Source organism: Scyliorhinus canicula, chromosome 16 (assembly GCF_902713615.1).
Source record: "Scyliorhinus canicula chromosome 16, sScyCan1.1, whole genome shotgun sequence".
NCBI classification, from domain to species: domain Eukaryota; kingdom Metazoa; phylum Chordata; class Chondrichthyes; order Carcharhiniformes; family Scyliorhinidae; genus Scyliorhinus; species Scyliorhinus canicula.
This window is the reverse complement of record NC_052161.1, coordinates 22,555,241-22,575,400: the sequence shown is the minus strand read 5'-3', so window position 1 is coordinate 22,575,400 and position 20,160 is coordinate 22,555,241. Positions and strand designations below refer to the sequence as shown.

The window sequence follows — 20,160 nt, the reverse complement described above, 5'->3', positions numbered from 1 at the left end:
TCATGTTGGTCAGATACTCACCCTGAATGATCAAAAATCACACTCAAATCTATCTTTCTCCCGACTGTGGATAAAGATTTCTATTCATTGTTTGCTTATTTTTTCAATTCACTGCTCTAATGGATTGTCATGAAATAACAAGTTGAATACTTTGTCACGCCGAAATGAACAAGTGCCTGATTTCAAGGTTTGTATTTGTCTCCCAGCGCATTTTTAAATCCACTGTTATGTTCTTGGATCTAATGTGGATGTGGGCTGAAGCCAAAATTGATATTATGGCTCCAATTTGTAAAACTTGAAGTTGAGGTAACATTTTGTTGTTAACCAACTTGTATTGGGGATCAAGTTCAATTTTGGAATAAATTGATTCAAATGGAGTTCGATCTCTCAAGTATTTACTTTGATCCTTCCTCTAGAAACGTGCAGGTGTGGCACATAATATCAGATTCCATTCCAATGTGCATGCTGTGTTTTTCAGCGGGACAGAAACCAAGTATAGGCTTGAAGTAGGCATTCTCTTAAAATCAATTGACTTAATTGCTGCTTTAGATTTAGTCTTAGGAAGACTTTTTTTTATTAAAAACTCAACAAGAGCATTTTAATTCAGAGCATCACAAAAACAGAAAAAAACCTCAATTATGCCATATATTGAATATGTGTAACATGAAACAAACTACGCAAAAAGGCAATGAGATCCCAATGTGTCAGCAAATCCCTGAAGAGAGATTTTGCTGAATATAAAGATCCAGGAAGTAATGTGTTATTATGGTTCCCAGAAACATGAGACCATGCAGCCCAAGACTGCGTGTTGGTCGACCTGTGTACTTGCACATGCACCCACACCGTCCCCTCCCTCAATCTCACCAACATCCCTGTCCCTCACTCTCACCCAGTCCCTTTCCCTCTCACTCTGACCCATCCTCTCTCTCACTTTCACCAACACACCAGCCCTCTCTCACTCACACAGCCCTCTCTCACTTTCACCAACACACCAGCCCTCTCTCACTCACACAGCCCTCTCTCACTCACACAGCCCTCTCTCACTCACACAGCCCTCTCTCACTCACACAGCCCTCTCTCACTCACACAGCCCTCTCTCACTCACACAGCCCTCTCTCACTCACACAGCCCTCTCTCACTCACACAGCCCTCTCTCACTCACACCGCCCTCTCTCACTCACACCGCCCTCTCTCACTCACACCGCCCTCTCTCACTCACACCGCCCTCTCTCACTCACACCGCCCTCTCTCACTCACACCGCCCTCTCTCACTCACACCGCCCTCTCTCACTCACACCGCCCTCTCTCACTCACACCGCCCTCTCTCACTCACACCGCCCTCTCTCACTCACACCGCCCTCTCTCACTCACACCGCCCTCTCTCACTCACACCGCCCTCTCTCACTCACACCGCCCTCTCTCACTCACACCGCCCTCTCTCACTCACACCGCCCTCTCTCACTCACACCGCCCTCTCTCACTCACACCGCCCTCTCTCACTCACACCGCCCTCTCTCACTCACACAGCCCTCTCTCACTCACACAGCCCTCTCTCACTCACACAGCCCTCTCTCACTCACACAGCCCTCTCTCACTCACACCGCCCTCTCTCACTCACACAGCCCTCTCTCACTCACACCGCCCTCTCTCACTCACACCGCCCTCTCTCACTCACACCGCCCTCTCTCACTCACACAGCCCTCTCTCACTCACACAGCCCTCTCTCACTTTCACCAACACACCAGCCCTCTCTCACTCACACAGCCCTCTCTCACTCACACCGCCCTCTCTCACTCACACAGCCCTCTCTCACTCACACAGCCCTCTCTCACTTTCACCAACACACCAGCCCTCTCTCACTCACACAGCCCTCTCTCACTCACACCGCCCTCTCTCACTCACACCGCCCTCTCTCACTCACACCGCCCTCTCTCACTCACACAGCCCTCTCTCACTCACCCTCCCCGCTCTCTCAATTATCCCCCCCTCCTCCAACCCACACCTCCTTTTCCCTCTCCTCCTCCCTCTCCCAGTCTCCAGTCACTCAGGTGGACCCCATTCAACTTTCCTGGTCCCCTGTTTCGGTTCCCAAGGCCTTCTTCTCACTTCCTTCGAACCCTGCTCTCACCCAGTCCCCACTTTCACCTACCCCGCTCTCGTTCGCCTCCACCTACCTTCCCACTTTTTTCTGAATACCCAATTACAGGCTGGATTCACTGCATTTTCTGCCGATGCGTTCATTTCTGAGCCTATCTGCGGCAAATGTAGGGAGGAAGCTGCCTGTGATTGGATAAACAGCTTTACAGCCTTTTTCAATTATTTAGTTATTTATTTAGATTTTTCCAATTGGCAATTTAGCGTGGCCAATCCACCTACCCTGCACGTCCTTGGGTTGTGGGGGTGAGACACACGAAGACACAGGGAAAATCCTCATAAACTCCACACGGACAGTGACCGGGGGCCGGGATCAAACCCAGGTCCTTGGCGCCGTGAGGCGGCAAAGCCTTTTTCAATTACAAGTCAGTCGAATGTGAACAAGTTTACTGAGGACTTCCGGTGGCGGCCATGGTGTGAGTGGGCGCACATTTGGCAGCTGTTTTTTCAGAACTTTTCCCTGTTTGGATGTTTGGTGAAAAAAAGGTGTTGGGGTGGCTGGAGGGAAGTTTGACTCCACTGGTGGGGCTGGTGGATGGAGCCACGGAGCAGACGTGGGTTGAGAAGGGAGCAGATGTAGCAGGAGAATCTTTGTGCAACACATGTTAAATGGCGGAGGGTAAAGAGTCTGCCTTGCCTGCCCAATGGTCGACAGACCAACTGGTGGAATTTTTAAATAAAATGTTTAGCCAGCAGAGGAGGGAGGCCCAGGAGGACCTAGCCAAGGTGGTGGAACCGACGAAAGCGGGAATTGATCATGTGGAGCACACGCTGGAGTCCCAATGTCGGGCTATTCGGAAAGTGGAGCAGGTGGTGGGGAAGCACGAGGAGCAGCTTGCCTCGTTGGCGGCCGAAATAGGTGTGATGCGGGAGATCGAGAAGTGGTTAAAGGAGACGGTGGAGGTCTTGGAGTACCTCTCCCGGAAGCAGCACCTAAGAATTGTGGGGAAGCCTGAAGGCACCGATGGAGTAGATGCTGCCAGGTATGTGGCCGAGGTGTTGGGGAGGTGGCCTTTGACTGGCCCCTGGAGGTCGACCAAGCGCACAGGGTGCTGATGAGGAAGCCGCAGGTGAATGAGCTGCGGAGGGCAATGTGGTGCGTCTTCACTGATTCCTGGACAAGGAGAAGATACTGAGATGGGTGAGGCAGACGTGGAGATGCAGCTGGGAGGGGAGTGAGCTTCGGGTGTATCAGGACCTGGCGAGGAGGACAGCAGGGTTCAATCAGATGAAGGGTGCCCTCTTTAAAAGGGTGGCGAAGTTTGCCCGGCTCGCCTTTGGGTGACTTTTAACAGCCCAGAACATTCATTTGGAACACCAGAGGAGGCAATGGAGTTTTTAAGAGACAATGGACTGGCAGGAGAAGGAGGACTTGAACTGTGGAGGGGGGGTGAGGAGTCGGGTGCCTCATTCAATTTAAAGTAGTCCACAGGGTGCATATGACAATGGCCAGAATGAGCAGGTGTTTTGAGGGGGTAGAGGATAGGTGTGGGTGGTGCGCGTGGCAACGTGTTTTGGGCATGTCCAAATCTGGAGTGATTTTGGCGGAGGTTTGCTGACGTGATACCGGAGGTGCTGAGCATGAGTGTGGTCCCGAGTCCAGAATTGGCAATTTCTGGAGTGTCGGAGGACCCGGGAGACCAGGGGGTGAGAGAGGCCAACGTTTTGACCTTTGCCTCCCTGGTCGCCGGGAGACAGATCCTGCTGGGATGGAGGGACGTGGAGCCGCCATAACCTTGGGTGTGGGTGTGCGACCTTGCGGAATTCCATCGGCTGAAAAAAAATCAAGTTCCTCTTGAGAGCGTCTGTCGGGGAGGGGGGGATTTGGGGGTTGTTGAAAAAAAGAGGAGCAGAGAGGGTGGGTGCACGGCAGGGAGGGCCGGGCACGGGGGTTGGTTATATATTTGTTATGAGATTTCCTGTCTGTTCGCTTTTTGGTTGTGTTTGCAGTATGTATACAAATACCTTAATAAAAACATTAAATAAAACAAATTTACTGGGCCGCGTTCAGAATGCTCAGGGGCTGCCCATGCGCTGGACAAGCCCGGTTTAGATTCTTTTCAAAATGGCATTCAAGATGGTTGTGCAAGCTGTTTTTAATGCTCCTTCACTATCAAGAAATACATGATGGATTTTCAATAGTTTCGATATGTGTTAAATCTTTGGAGATTAAAATCATTTCCTTGGTAATTTAGCTGCCTTCTTACTGTATGTTGGTATTTAGAGTTCCATCAGTGTCCTTGAGTATAACTGGAAACATATTTCATAAAATTGAATGCACAAATGTATTTCACTACTGGTTAGATTTTGAGCTGGTGAGATCAGAAAGAAATGATTTTTGCCATATTGGTTATTGGGTTACCTCATTAACTTGAAATTGTTTTGACAGCTTTGGATCAAAATTAGTTAGGCAAACTTTCAATCTCAAGTTACCAATTGGAAGTCTTTCGTTTTCAAAATAATTAAGATAAATGTTTCTGTATTCTCAGGTAACAGATAGAAACTTGCCCAATAGAACTTGGAAAGGGAAATAACACTTTCTTAGTAGCATGGAGGTGCTACAAATATTTCCAGGTGTCCAAGTTAATCTATCTTCAAAAAAACACTTTACCCAGAGTTTGAAACATGAGACGGAACCCTAATCACCAATGGCTTTGATACATCCATTCAAACAAACAAATTATCTGTGACTGACAACAACAGGTACAAAATTAAACAGGGAGAAAATTAGAAGAGCATAAGTATTTTACAGTAATATCTTACTCTTTGCTCTTTAAAGTGTCTTCTGTTATGTGTTTACTGTCAATGTGAATACATTAAATTAATTATGCATTTATAGAATCTTGTTCCAAAATTTGACCTAATGGGCAAATAAAAAACACGACCACAATAAAGATCTTCACTTTGTTAATTTTGGAAATATATGTGGAACCCACCTGTACCAGTCAATACACAAGTGCACTGCAACTTCAAATACAAATGCAATATTTCAGTGACCACAAAATTACTGTCGTAGCAATCATTTCTGTAGTAGGTTTGCAATAAAAATGTCACTTTTAATTGTAAATTTTAACTTGCTGTAGAATCACAGCAATATTCCTTCTGATATGCATGTAGTCTCTGTAACAACTGCATCTTAAACAGAATCAATGGTTTGTGCGAGTGCCTAATTTCTTACATTTGGTACAGTTGATAAAATTTATTCCACCGATAGTTCAATTCACAGCCGCAATAAGAGAAGTAGTCAAATCTGACAGTGCATATAACCTACCTTGTAGGCCGCCTGCCTCATAAATTGCTTTGCCGGTTGCTTCCATATAGCTGGCACAGTAATAACCCATCTAACATCTGGGTTCCCAAATTGTGAACCAGCCTGGTCACTCAGCTCCTAAAAATAGAACTATGTCAGTGACCGTTTTATTGTTTTATCATCTGAAATTTTACACAACATCCTAGCTACTCTATGTTATAACATGGCCATGTGCATTTCCAGTCTAATTGAAAAAATATCTTCCATCTGTGAAGGATGGATCAAAGAATGTTACTAATGAGCATCTAGTAACCTCTTCCTGGTTGCATCTGTTTATTGACATACATGAACTTTAGAAATTTGAAACCAAGTTATTGCTGTATATTTTTGGATCCATTTCCTTTGGCAAGTGTGTGCGGCGGATGAAGACAGGGACATAGAATTATGAAGATGAAAGAGTAAAAGAATAGCTTTTTGTGATGGTCAATGTGGCTGCTCTGAACTACGCCCTAACAAGAATTGATTTGCCAAGGGGAGCCCCAAAGTCTTTTCAGAACTGAAGATTACTGCAGAAGTTTTTCTTTTGACAAGAGCTATCAAATTTCTTCAAAGTCCAAAGCAGTTTTAAGTGCGACTGGATTCTTTTTGTCTGTAATTATTCTCTGCACTGTTGCTCGCCAAAGGAAATGGATCCACGCATAGACCACAATAACTGTGTTCCAAGTTTCTTAAGTTGCTTGAATATTAATACACGGGTAGATCCAGGAACATCACTGATTATTTTGGTCTGCAGCATCAAGCATTAAAACTATTGTGATCAATTACAGTACCAAACGCTGTTATTACACAGAACAGTCCAGTCACGATGTTTTACAAAGTAGAATACATAGCAGCATAAACTTCAAAATAAAATATCCGATGTTCCATTAAGACTGCCTGATGAACAAAATATTTTTTAAATGGTATATTAATTCTTTTCAGAACACACCTGTAATGCGTGGTCTTTAAAGAACATTAGAGCACAGGCAAAGATTTCGATAGCCTTGACCTTTTTTCCATTGGCAGCCTCCAGTTCTGTTTCAATTGTGAGATTCTAGATGACAGTGAAAGAAATAAATGCATCACACGATGATAGTTCCATAAAAAGACAATTGCTCAAGCTTTCAGAGTTATATCTCTATCCAGGCACAAACAGTATACTTCACTTAAAAGCAATTCCTTCTCAAAGTGATCTATTGTCTGTACAATCAAACAGCCACACTGAAATCTTTTTGAGTGCATTCCTTTTTCTGAATAACATCTCACTATAGTTCTCAAGAGAAATTAGGTCCCTGTGACCTTGCATAAAATGTACCAACCAGTATACCAAGGGTTACATTCAATAATAACTGCACACACAATTGAAAAGGTCCAATGGCATTTTTTTGTCTTTATCACATGGAAAGTAACCTACTGGGACATACATGATATAAACCCATTGCTATTTTAATTCCTTCAAGTTCGTGCTAAGAGAAAAGTATTCTTTAAATAAAGCCAACTGTCAAAAGCGGCCAATAGGTAAGCACATATGAATATAAGAAATAAGAGTAGAATTAGGCTTTTTGGCCTTTCGAGTTCGCTGTGACATTCAATAAACTCATGGCTTACCTTCTACCTCAACATTATTTTCCTGTCCTATCTGCAACTCAATTCCCTTTATCTCCAGGAAATTGGGATATTGTGCTCAGTTCCCATCACATTAAGAAGGACTTGAGGGTCTTTAAATGGATGACGGAGGACTGGAGGATAGCCCATGTGGTACCATTATTCAACAAGGGAGGAAGGGGTAAACCAGGAAACTGCAGGCCAGTCACTCTAATCTCAGTGTTGGGGAAACTATTGGAAGCAATTCTACACAGAATTAATCTGCATTTGGAGAGACAGGGATTGATCAAGGACGGTCAGCGTGGTTTTGTTAAGGGGAGGTCATGTCTGACCAACTTTGTTCTATTTCTTTATCAGAGTTACAATGCCAGAGCTCAGGGAGTGTGGACAGGGACAAATCCCTAATCCAGCTCCTTGCCTGCTCCAAAATCCAATTCAAATTGAATCCAATTCATGGTTCCCACAAGAGACATACCAGATCCAAGCATTACACCTGATCTCACGTTCATCTGAGCCAAAAGGCTGAGAAGCGATATGTCAGCCCAACTTGGTTGAATTTTTCAAAAAGGTGACCAGGTGTGTAGATGGGGGCAATGCATTTGACATAGTCTATAGTCTTGGACATTAGCAAAGCTTTTTATTAAGTCTCACATGGGAGACCGATAGCAAAGCTAAGAGCCCATGGTATCCAAGGTAATTTGGCAAATTGGATTCAGAATTGGCTGAATGGTGGGAAGCAGGGGGTGATGTTGGGGGGATGTTTTTCTGACCAGAATCTGTGTCCATTGGGGCCCCGCAGGCATCAGTTTTGGGGCTCTTGCTGCTTGTGGTTTATATAAATGATTTAGACTTCAATGTAGGAGGGTTGATCAGTAAGTTCGCAGGTGATACAAAAATTGGTGGGGCGATAAATAGTGAGGAGGATAGCCTTAGATAACAGCAGAATACAGATGGGCTGATCAGTAGCAAATGGAATTCAACCCAGTTAAATGTGAGGTGTTGCACTTGGGCAGGACAAACAAGGCAAGGAAATACATGATGAACGGCAGGACCCTGGGAAGCACTGAGGATCAGAAGGACCTTGGTGTGCGTGTACACCGGTCCCTAAAGGTAGCAGGCATAAGAAAGCATATAGTATACTTGCCTTTATTAACCCAGGCATAGAGGGCTGGATTCTCCGTTTGCCGACGGCAAAATCGCAAAACGCGCTTGGGCGGAGAATAGCTTCCGATGCCGAAATCAGGATAGGCGCCTGTTCCACGCCAAATCGGGATGCTCCGGCACACTGAAAATGGCGTAAATACTTTGCACGCCTCGCGGGGTAAATGTACAGTAGGCATATCATTAGCGGGTCTGACATATGCTCCAGGGCCTCCGTGATTCACCGCCTCCGATGGGCCGATTTCCCGACAGCGTCGTTAAATTGTGGTTATAAAAATCGTGATCCTGACCCGAACACCCCGCCCAACCGGCAGCCACCCACCGCGGGAACCACCCAGGGCCACACCCAATGCAGCCCCCATTGAGGGCTGTGCCAGCCAATGATGCCCCTGGCAGCAGGGACAGGCACCAGGACCGAGGGCGCCGACAGGGCAGGACACCGTCGGGGCAGGGGTGCGGCAGTGGGGAAGCGGGGAGACAACTGTGGACGGGGCCCACAGTGCCAACCGGGGGCCGCTATGTAGCCCATGCTACCGGGATGGGCACGGGAGTATGGGCCATGCTAAATCACCCCCTGCAGACAATGGCATTCGGACAGCAACCCATGATGCTGGCCGCTGAGGTGATGGCCGCAGTCAATCGAGATGCCCTGCGGCCGCGTAAGTGGGGGCCGCTCAGAGAGGAGGGGGAAGCTGCAGCAGCGGAGTGGGCTGCAGAGGGGCTGGTGGCGGCTACACAGGCTGGAGGGCCAGCCGCCCAACAGGCCGAGCAGGAGGTGCCAAAGAGGCGCCGCATGTCGCCACGCGTGTACTGGAACCGCATGTCATTCAAGGACCTCCTGGACCGGGCATGCAGACGCGGAGACTGCGGATGAGTAGAGGGACTGTGAGACACATCTGCCAGATGATGGCATATCTGGCACTGCAGAGTATGGGGGAGTACACCTGTCCGTGATCTCGCAGGCCTCAGTGCACAGGTGCATCCGCGCCATCACCGATGCCCTAAATGCGCATGCGGACCAGTACATACAGTTCCATGTGTACCACGCCCACCAATATGTCCGGGCAGCGGGGTTCGTTGCCATCGTCAGGATGCCCCGGGTCCAGGGGGTGATTGACGGGATGCATGTTGCCTCACGGGCACCTGCGGCTAACAGACCGCTCTACACCAACAGAAAGGGGTTTCACTCCATGAACATACAGCTGGTCTGCGATCATCAGATGCACTTCATGCACGTCTGTGTCCGATACCTGGACAGTGTGCACGATTCATTCAGCTTGGCACACTTGGTGATCCCAGACATGTTCGAGGGGCACCCCCCCAACCCCCTCCCCCCCCCCCCCCAACCCCCCCCCCCCCCAACCCCCTCCCCCCCCCCCCAACCCCCTCCCCCCCAACCCCCTCCCCCCCCCCCCCCCCCCCCCCCCGCCCCCAACCCGGCTGCGGAGTTGGCTGCTGGGCGACAGGGGTTATCCTTTTCGGTCATAGCTGATTACGTCTATCTGGAGGCCACAGACCCACGCGGAGACCCGATACAATGGCGCCCTTACAGCGACCAGGGGTGTGGCTGAGCGGTGCTTCGAGCTCCTCAAAATGCACTTCAGGTGCCTGGACTGTTCTGGAAGGGCCAATCAGTACAAGGCTGAGAGGGTCGCCCGCATCGTGACGGCCTGCTGCATCCTCCACAATATAGCACAGCAGACGGGCGATGTGCTAGAGGAGGAGAATGAGGAGCAAGGGCAGGCCTCTCCGACGAGGAGGATGCGGAGGGAGGGGGGCCCTGCACCTGAGGATATGCTCCTCTGACTAACAATAGTTGGAACCTCAAAAAAGTCTAATAGATTTGTCAAAGATGATTTGCCTCTCACAGAAATCCATGCTGACTATGCTCGATCAAACACGTTTGGTGGAATGACAACACTCTGAAGAAAGAGGAAGTCTGGATTAAGCTTGAACAGTACCAAACAGCGCTCAACAGAAAGATTCAATGCGCCAAGCCAAAATACAAAATAGAATTGGCCGGGACAAAAAAAACTCCGCAAACGTTAGCTGTATAATCAATAAAAACGAAAGGGCAAACTGGAATACCAATTCTGCAAGTAAGGGATAAGTTACTACTGAATGACAAGGAAAATACTGAAGTTCTAAGCTCGCAGTTCCAAAGCTTCAAGGAAGGAGTCAGAGCACCTAAGCTCGAATCTGTAGTACGAGTGCAGCCTTACAAGAACATGCCTGATTTTATACTTACAACAAAATGTGTTGAGAAATTCTTCCATAACGTTGATACCTTTAAAGACTGTGGTCCTGATGATATCCTTAAACCATGCACTTAAAACTGTAGCAAATGAACTTGCATAAATGTAACAGCACCTCTTCCAACAAGCCTGGGCGAATGCACCTATGTTTGACTGGGGGGGAGAGGGGGGGGGGGGGGGGGGAAGAGGAGGAGGAGTCCCTGGGGAGTTCATTTGTTTTCACCTTGGGGAAGTGACGTCATTGCTGGGTGGAGCTAAGACATTCAGACATTTTGAAAAAGCTTTGAGTTGAGCTCTGATCTGGCTAACACTGAGTCCACAAGTAAGGACTTTTGCTCTCACAGTCGGATGGTTAAAACAGATTAATAGTATTTACAGCCATGCACACTTGTCAGAGTTTAAGGGGAAGCTGAATCACACCAGTTTTAACCAGTTTTTTGAAGACATCAAGCCAGAGTCTTCAGGCGATCTAACAGGAGCCAAATCTGTTCTGGAAAGCAAGTATTATTCTGTCCCATTGGAATGTACGATGGATTTAAGCTGTATATGTTTTTCCTTTCTTGTTCTTTAATTGGAAATAGAGATAGTAATCAAGGGTATTGTATGTATGATATTTAAATGTATTGTTTAAGGGATAATTGTAAACTATTTTTGGGTGTGATGTTAAAGATTTTAATAGTGTGTTAACCAAATCCCTATTTCTTTGTGCAATCAGTCCTGGAGCAAAGTATTCTTTCTGCACAATCTTACAAAATAAACTAAAATGTTGGGATTTTGGTCCAGTATCCTAGCCACTGTTGGGGTCTGGTCTGGGATCGTACTATGTCCGAAGCAGTAATGATTGGGAAGCGGCGTGCCTGACGTACTGTCCTGAGCCCACACCCGTTTCTTCTCTTTCTAAATGACATCCAGGATGGAACATCAAACTAGATTAGATTTTTTGCAGACTACTGCCTAATCTACAAGACCATTACTGACACAGCAGCTTAGGTTAGCTTTCAAGAGGATCTAAATATCTCATGAAATGGGCCTACATACAGAGAATTAAACCCAATGGAGAGAAATGCAACATTGTGTGAATCAGCAATACTCAATCTCCATCAGTGACCAATTACACAATACAGCCCCGCCCCTTAAAGTTACTAAATAACGCCATTACTTACAAATTCACATCTAAAATAATTCAAAGTGGAATGTATATCAAGCAGCATCCAAGGAAACTGAGTGTTCAAGTTTGTGAAGTGGAACTACCATCATTCTTCAACTACAGTAAAGGAAATGCTCTGCAAAATACTAATCAGACCACACCTTGCATACAGCATAGCACTTGGGACCCATATACTGTTAAAATCATTACCATCCTTTAGAAAATTCAGTGTCAGGCAGCTTGTTCTATTACAAACAATTGAGATACAACATTGAAATATCAGTGTCTCCAAGTTGCTCACGTTACTGGGCTGGCACAGGCTCCAGGACTGAAGAAAGGCCCATAGGTTGACATGCCTCTGTAAAGGTTTGAATTAATATTTCTAAGCAGTACATCAAGCTCAAAAGTAAATGAACTCAAAGAGTTCACAGCCAACAGCTCCAACTGTACACACTCCAACATACTTCTTTTGCTAACTCCCTAACCCCCCCCCCCAATCGAAGAATAAGTAAGGACTAAAACAATCACCCACAGAACTTAATCCTATGCTTTATAGGGACTCATTTAAGGAAAATCTGTTGCATTTTTAAAATTACTGTGACGATTGACTGCACCCATTGTACCTCTCTTGTGAAAATGCTCTAGTGGAAGACCAGGGAGTGAAATCTTACCAGTTAGTTGCTACCTGGAAGGTTTTCTGCTCCCTGGAGTAATTCTGCTTCAGTTCATCATCTTAATGAAGGCATCCAGTGCTGCATCAGAGAACCTGGTTGGCCTTTCTGAACCTCTTGCAGACATATTTGTGAAGTTACCCTGCTACTGGCAGCCAGAGTGTACCTGCCCTATAGAGGTGCTGATGGCATCAGTAAAGCTCGAATTCCTGAGAGTATCCCTCAAACAAGTGTAAAGTCCTTCCTGTGTATTCCATTCTTTTCCCTTCCTTTAATTTTGCTGTTATCATTTTTGATCGATGGATGGCTAATCTTTCGGTCAAGCAGCAGAGAGGAGTGAAGAATTCAGAAGTTACAGGAGAGAACTCTCTGTTAAGCCCTGCGAGTTTGAAGAGGAGCTTCAGAAATGTTGGCACCAGAGAGAATGATGGGGTGAGCCTCGGTTTGATTGATTGGCTGGTGGCCCGCGAATTGGCCAAAAGGCCATACAATGCCCAGTACTCGGTGGTGATTGGATCCTGCCTGAGCAGAATGATTTTCAGAGACCGCAGGAGCTTGGTTTGAGTCCGAGACACATGAAGACCAGGACCTATCCTCTCTCCTTTGTGTGTTTTTTTTTCCAGAAAGGCTGTGAGTGCTGTATATCTGAAACTAGAGACCTGAATGAATCTACAATAAAAACCTTGAACTAAAAGCAAAGCTTGAAGATGAGTAAGGTGCTAAAAATCACCATCTGAAACAAATTTTTTTTTCCATTTTATTTCTGATTTTGTACTCCCCCCCCCCCCCTCTCTCTGTGGTTGTCTGTCTTGTGTGTGTGTGTGTATATATAGAGAGAGTGGAGTAAGTTAAAGTGGGGAATTAGGAATTAGATAATAATTAACTAGCTGTATTTGCTGCCTATTTTGCTATAGGTCTTGTTAATTGTAATTACATTTACAAACCTGGTGATTGTAATTATTAAGCAGCAGCCAAGGCCTAGTGGCTTCGGGTATTTTTCTGAGAATTATTTGTTAAATCTCTTGTGTGCAACTCCGGTCAAATGGAGCTGGAATTAATCATTCACTAGCCCAGGGTGTCCATAAGACCATAAGACATAGGAGCGGAAGTAAGGCCATTCGGCCCATCGAGTCCACTCCACCATTCAATCATGGTTGATTTCAACTCCATTTACCCGCTCGCTCCCCATAGCCCTTAATTCCTCGAGAAATCAAGAATTTATCAATTTCTGTCTTAAAGACACTCAATGTCCCGGCCTCCACCGCCCTCTGTGGCAATGAATTCCACAGACCTACCACTCTCTGGCTGAAGAAATTTCTCCTCATCTCTGTTCTAAAGTGACTCCCTTTTATTCTAAGGCTGTGCCCCCGCGTCCTAGTCTCCCCTGCTAATGGAAACAACTTCCCTACGTCCATCCTATCCAAGCCATGTCAACACAAGCCTGCAGGTAATGAACGGAGCAGCCTGCAGTAATCACAAACCAGAATCATATTAATGAGCTGCCAACACCAATTTCACAGGGTCCCTGCAATGGCCAGTAAACTTCCTGCCCCTCACTCTTGCTCATTCAGCTCATCTTTGGAACAGATTTTCATTTGAAACAGATGTTCCTCCCTAATGCTCATGCACCCTTTTTGGATGATAGTACACGGGGGCCGTTGGCTGAAAATTATTACAATTGCCCATGAATGAAGCAGGAAGTGGATGTAGTCATGAGTATAATTAAAGTAGTAGGAGATGACTGCACTGTTGCTATGACATCTGAATTATGCAATCTCAATAAAATAAACAAAACAATAGAGCTGTTTCCTGAAATTTTCTGAAGAATATCAAATAAAATGACGAAACATATGTCAATGCCCTGGAAATATCGTACTTGGCTTGATTCGTTTTCTCATGTGATCTAAATAAGTGAATAAAAACATTTGAGATTGTACTGCTTTTAACACTGTTTTTGCACAAGGCTGATGAACACTAACCGTTATTTCAAAAGGCCAACGTAGCTGTTTCTTGTAATGCAAAGCAAAAAATTATACCCCTGACACTTGAATGGATAGCTTGTTTGCAGTAATTTGGGGAAAATCAGCCAAATAATTGGAACGCCATCTTTGATCTGAAAGGTCATCTCCACCCTAATTATGACTGTGAAAAAGATGAAAGGTCAGCCACCATTATTGAAAGACTTCAGCATAGAACTGGGAGGCTTTCTGTGATGGTAAAAGGTAATTCTTAAATTAGCCAAGAACTCAACTTTTCCATTGAGTCCAGTTTGCTTCAGAATAACCTTGTGAGAAGGCTTGAATAAAGATCCCAATTAATCATCATCAAAACATATGCTTTTCTATTTAACTTAAAGCTATTTCAATGAAGATGATGGACTGTGTAGGTGTGTCCGATGCATAACATACTGCAGGCTTAATATACATGTAACAACTCCCATAACACAAGTTGCAGGATGTTATTTAGATTTAAAGGGCTATTTGTTGTAAAGCAGAAATTCCAATTGCCACTCTGCATAGGGTCACAAAGCTAGTTGTTAATTTGAAATGTTAATGGTTACTTTTGAGTGTGGAGCGGGGAATATATTCGGCTCTGGCTGACAGAGATCAGGAAAAATATTCTGTCTTCTTCCCTGTGGACTGTGGGTGTTATCTCTGATAATGTGTATGGGGATGATCCTACACATTTTTGCTTTTTTCCTTGCAGAGGGCAGCACGGTAGCACAGTGGTTAGCATAAGTGCTTCACAGCTCCAGGGTCCCAGGTTTGATTCTCGGCTGGGTCACTGTCTGTGCGGAGTCTACACGTTCTCCCAGTGTGCGGGTGGGTTTCCTCCGGGTGCTCTGGTTTCCTCCTACAGCCCAAAGATGTGCAGGTTAGGTGGATTGGCTATGTTAAATTGCCCTTAGTGTCGTGGGGTTATGGGTGTGGGCTTAAGTGGGGTGCTAATTCCAAGGGCCGGTGCAGACCCAATGGGCCAAATGGCCTCTCTCTGCACTGTAAATTCTATGATACAACAGCAGAGAAGCATAAAAGTACCTGCAGGAGTGTACCTTCATGAAGATTCTTAGTGGGGAATTTTACAGGCTCTGGTATGAAACAAGTGAAAGCCTTATTAATATATATAAAGAGGAGAAGGTGCCATGCTATTTTCAGGCTCCTGAAACACCAAGCCTCCAGCATGCCCAAGGAAATCTGACAAGAAGACTTAAAAGGTTCACATATTTCTACTGTATGTGCTTCAGGACTTTTAAAGCTCCTTATTTTATTTCTGCTGTTACTCAGGCTTTCAATTGCATTTCTCTTTATTGGAATTCAGTGGAATGTCCAATAGGGATTTTCTGAGTTGTACACACCATTCTCTTTCAATTACTCCCTTCCTCTTGGACCTGTTTTGGAGATCCTCGACAGGTGGGGCTCCTCTTCCCAAAGGCAGCTGTGCCAGCAGAGTCCTCTGTGGCACCACTATGAAAAGTGAGACCAGAATAGGAGTTCTACCAGGATGTTCTTCCAATGCACCTCAATCAGAACATTCCCTGTTTGACGTGCTGCTGCATGTCAATGGGGCATGCCAGCTTGCAAGTAGCATTGCCTGCTTGACCGTACCAGCCAAAATGACGGCCCAACCTAACCTACCCAGGAGTGGCCATGTGTACCAGCTTCCAGAATTGGGGATATATATAAGTGGTTGGGGGAGCAGGGAGGCGAGTGGGTGATGAAGATCAAGGAGAAATGGGAAGCGGAGTTGGGAATGGAGATCAATTGGGGAGTATGGAGTGAGGCACTGCGAAGGGTATACGGGACCTCCTCTTGTGCAAGGATGAGCCTGATACAGTTTAAGGTGGTGCACAGGATGCATATGCCTCGGGCGAGAATCAGTGGGCTCTTTCAGGGGGTAGCAGATAAGTGCAAGAGGTGTGTGTGAGGGCCAGTGAATCATGCGCAGATGTTTTGGGGTTGTGAAAAATTGGGAAGATTCTGGGCGGGAGTGTTCGCAGTCTTGGCCAGGATAGTGGAGGAGGGACTGAACCCAGACCTATCTTAATGACCTATGCATCTATTCAGCGGGCACAGCACCGTATGCTCCACCGTTATTCTCTGGTCCCCACAGCCAGGCATCACGTGGCCACGGATCACAGTTGCTCCCTTGGCCCACCACGAGGCCACTATGCCAGGGTCACGCTGGTAAAGACCATCTGAGGGCCACTCCCTCTCAACAATGCACTGCCTGCTCACGCCTTCTCTACCGGACACCGTCCCCCCCCCCCCCCCCCCCAAAGCCCCAGAGCCTGGTAATAGGGGTGCCACCTCAGGAATCCCTGCAATAGGAAGCCCCCCCTCCCCCCCCCCCAGGGTCCCCGGCAAGAGAGGGACTCCCCCCCTCTCCCAGCAACCCCTGTGATAGGGGGCCCCCACAGGAACCCCCTATCTAAAGGGACACCCTCCCCAACAGACCACCCCATCCCCCACACAGACACCACTCCAGAAGTTAGATACCTGTATGGAAGCTAGAGAGCAGTCCAGGCAGGGGCAGTGAGAGAAATTACAGCTGTAATACTTGTTTTGCAGCACCTGAGTCCATTCCTGGAAGGAGAGCAGCTGTGACCTGCCTCTGGTTCCCTCACATTCATTAGCTACAAGCCATTCATAGCTTTCCAGAGTGTGGTCTGTGTTGACAGCTTCTGCAAACCATCTGCAGCTTTGATTCATTCATGTCCATTCACAGTTCAGTGGTGTAAGTGATGAAACCCCAATGTTTGTGAAGATTGACCACATCAAAGAGAGGTAAGTGCATTTCAAGCACTAAGTGCATTCCAATCACTCGAGTGTGAGATTTCACTGCACTTGCGGGGCAGTCTCCCCATCACAGTGGTCTCTGTGGGGTCTTCCTATACAGGTGTCCCTGTGTGGGGTCTCCCAATTATAGGGGTCCCTGTGGGGGGTCTCCCTATTACCGGGGGCCCAGTGGGTCGGGTCGACTCAACCTCGTACTTCGGGGGGGGGGGGGGGGCACCCAGGCAATCTGGGTGTGCGGAGCTATCATGCGATGCAGGGGATGGTAATTTGAGGCCGATTTGAGGTGCAGGGGTGGGGGCGAGGCAACCAGCTGCGGGACCTTGCTATTGGTTTGCCCGCTCAAAATAGTGGAATTCCCCGCTGTGCATAAATTTGGATGGCGTGGATTGCTGAATTGCTTACCAGTCTGCGCTCACAGGGGTTCATAAATCGGTTTCAGTTCAGCTCGGGTGGGAGATCACAGTCCTCCAAATAGAGAATCCAGCCAAAATCTCCCACAACAGAAGGCAGTGAGCCAGGAACAGAGGTTGGACCCCAGAGCCGAGGACACTCTCCTTCCACGAAGAACAGGCGGCCGAGCTCGCTGGAGAGGTGAGGGATCATTTGCTGCAGCAAGAGAGAACAACCTCCCCAACAAGCCAGTCAGGGTCTATCTATTTAGATTGGTCACGTATGCACAATAAGTGTGAGTGACGTATAATGATGGAGCCTGCCTAGTCAATCAATTACCTCTTCTCTCTGATTCCAGTTACCAGCAAAAAAGATGGAAGAAGAACTCCAGCAACCACCTCAACCCCAGCCCCTGAGCACATCTGATGTGTAGGCAGAGCAACAATCAGATGAAGATCTGTCGCTGCGTTCACTTGCACCCTCCACCAGTGCAGATACGCACAGCTTGGTGGGTCATGGGTCTATGATAGGCTCGGGTTCAGTATCTGTCAATCACTTCACCGGTACTTGCTCACAGCAGGTGGGCAGCAACAGCCAAGATCTCTGGCATTTGAAGGACTATTAGAAACCAGGCCATTGCTGAATTCGGGTCCGATGACAAGCCTCGGGAATCTTGGAGGTGCAGAGACAGGCAGAGGAATATCAAACAGAACAATCAGAGGCCATCACCAGACTAGACTGAAGGATTTAGGAGTCTATCCACCTTCTCTCTGGTGTTGTGGCTCCAGCATGGGAGCACATCAATGCCTCCCTGTGAAGAGTGACAGCTGCCTCTGAGACCCAGGTCCAACAGTTTCTCATAGATTTGCACTCAGACTTACACACCATCACTCTAGCCACGGGTGCATTTGAGCCGGGGTTAGGTGAGAGGGGTACGGGACAACTCGACCTCCCTCTAGGTGCGCTTGCTCTTCAAGGAGTCAAGGAGGGGCCCTCAGGTGCAGCAGTGCCAGCCAAACCCCCTGGGGACATCTACCCAGGACACCTCAAGGGCATCCTGCCACTCCAAATGCCCTCTGCCTGTGACACCATTAACTCCAGCAGACTAGGCTGAGGAAGGTGCATCTGGCCCGGAACAGAGGAACCTTAGCAGGCCGGGGCCCCTAACAGGCCTATGGGTCACCAGAGGATACCTGTCAAAGTCATCACAAACAAGGGATAGCAGTTAAAAGGCTGCCTCCACCTCTACAGCGGATTTCAGGACAGTACCCAGATGCAGTGGTACAGTTAGAAAAACTAAGATATTGGAATACACAATGGTGGCATAGATGTTCATTTATATATAACCGGCATTATTGCAAATATAGTTTGCATTTATCCCTCTCCAACTCCCAGGTATCCAATGACTAATCGATGTGATGCAAGGTCTCGATTTCATTCAAGGATCCAAAAGGAACCCCCTCCCCACACCAGCCAATTAAGTCGCATTTCGTTCCTCAGTTCCATCAAGTCTCACTTAATCTCATCGCAATGAATCGCCTCCAGTTCCACATATACAACATGAATAAAAGCACTTCATATGTGAATATGATGGCTGGACAATACACGTGACCCTTGTGATCAGGCAGACATTATTTGGCCGCATTTGGTCTTCAAGGTTAGTGATTATCTCAATGCTGTCCCACGGAAGTCTGTAGTTTGTGGATGTAACAAGTATTTATCACGACCAATGTAGACTTTTCTCCCAGATGTACATTCCAATTTAAGTCTTTGGGAAAAGCAGTATTCATTGTTGAGCCATGCCTTCCTGCAGCATGTTTCTTTCTCTGCAGTTAAAGCTGAACATTATTCATTTCCTGGTTCCCACTCTTGCCAGGCACGACTGAATGTTTGAAGTAGATTCTACCCGGTGATATTCTAAATGTCTGCTAGAGGGGAATAAGTGTGTGAAGTCAGAGGTGTTCGTCCTCATGAAGCCATCTACTGACCTGCGATGATCTTACTTTGCTCCTGAACGGCTACCTAGTAGTGCTTTATGGAATCCTTTTGCAATGGCACAGTACAAAAATCGATATGGAATTCATTGCATGACTGTGCACTCATTGAATTGAGGTAAATAGAAAGGATTGGCGTTTGTGAGATGGACAGTGTTGAGGACTGTAATGTTATGAAATCAATGCTCTGGCACATCTCCAGAGTGCTCAGCAGAATCTAAGGGAAGAAGCTGTCATTGACTGCAGTTTCAATACTGACTGGGTCACATCCCTCCTAAATGCAAAGGCAATGCAGGGTGTATTGCTTCTGTAGTAGGCTTCTGATGAATACAGGGTCATGAGTGTTTGTAAATAATCAAACTACAGTCCTACTGAGCTATTGTCTGTGAGGACATTGCCAACATAAATTGCACAATTTGGGTGCAAGCTGTAGAGTAACAGGTCGCTGCATTCTGATGTCCAACGGCATGTTTGGATTCAATGGCAAGATGAGGCCTCTGCATTTTTCATGCATGAGAGCTGTCGTTAGGAGAGATGGTGTTGGCCGGATGTAGCTCCCTTTTGAGACGGTCAAGAGCTAACCATTCACCTTGCTAAGCTTCTGTCATGCTGGCATAAGTGCGCCATATGTTTTTTAAAATTCATTTACGGGTTGTGCGCATCACCGGTTAGACCAACATTTATTGCCCACCACCATC

General features: G+C 46.8%; 1 protein-coding gene across 3 annotated transcripts in view; it reads right to left on the bottom strand.

The window, feature by feature from the left end:
• Positions 1–20,160, bottom strand: part of hspa12a (heat shock protein 12A) — a 176,576-nt gene that overhangs the window by 53,264 nt on the left and 103,152 nt on the right. For all 3 annotated transcript variants that reach the window (XM_038821533.1, XM_038821535.1, XM_038821534.1), the window contains exons 5-6: positions 6,393–6,497; positions 5,426–5,542 (exon numbers count right to left, since the gene is read on the bottom strand). In XM_038821533.1, coding sequence (XP_038677461.1) covers positions 5,426–5,542; positions 6,393–6,497 — 222 coding nt within the window. The remainder of the gene's footprint in view (positions 1–5,425; positions 5,543–6,392; positions 6,498–20,160) is intronic.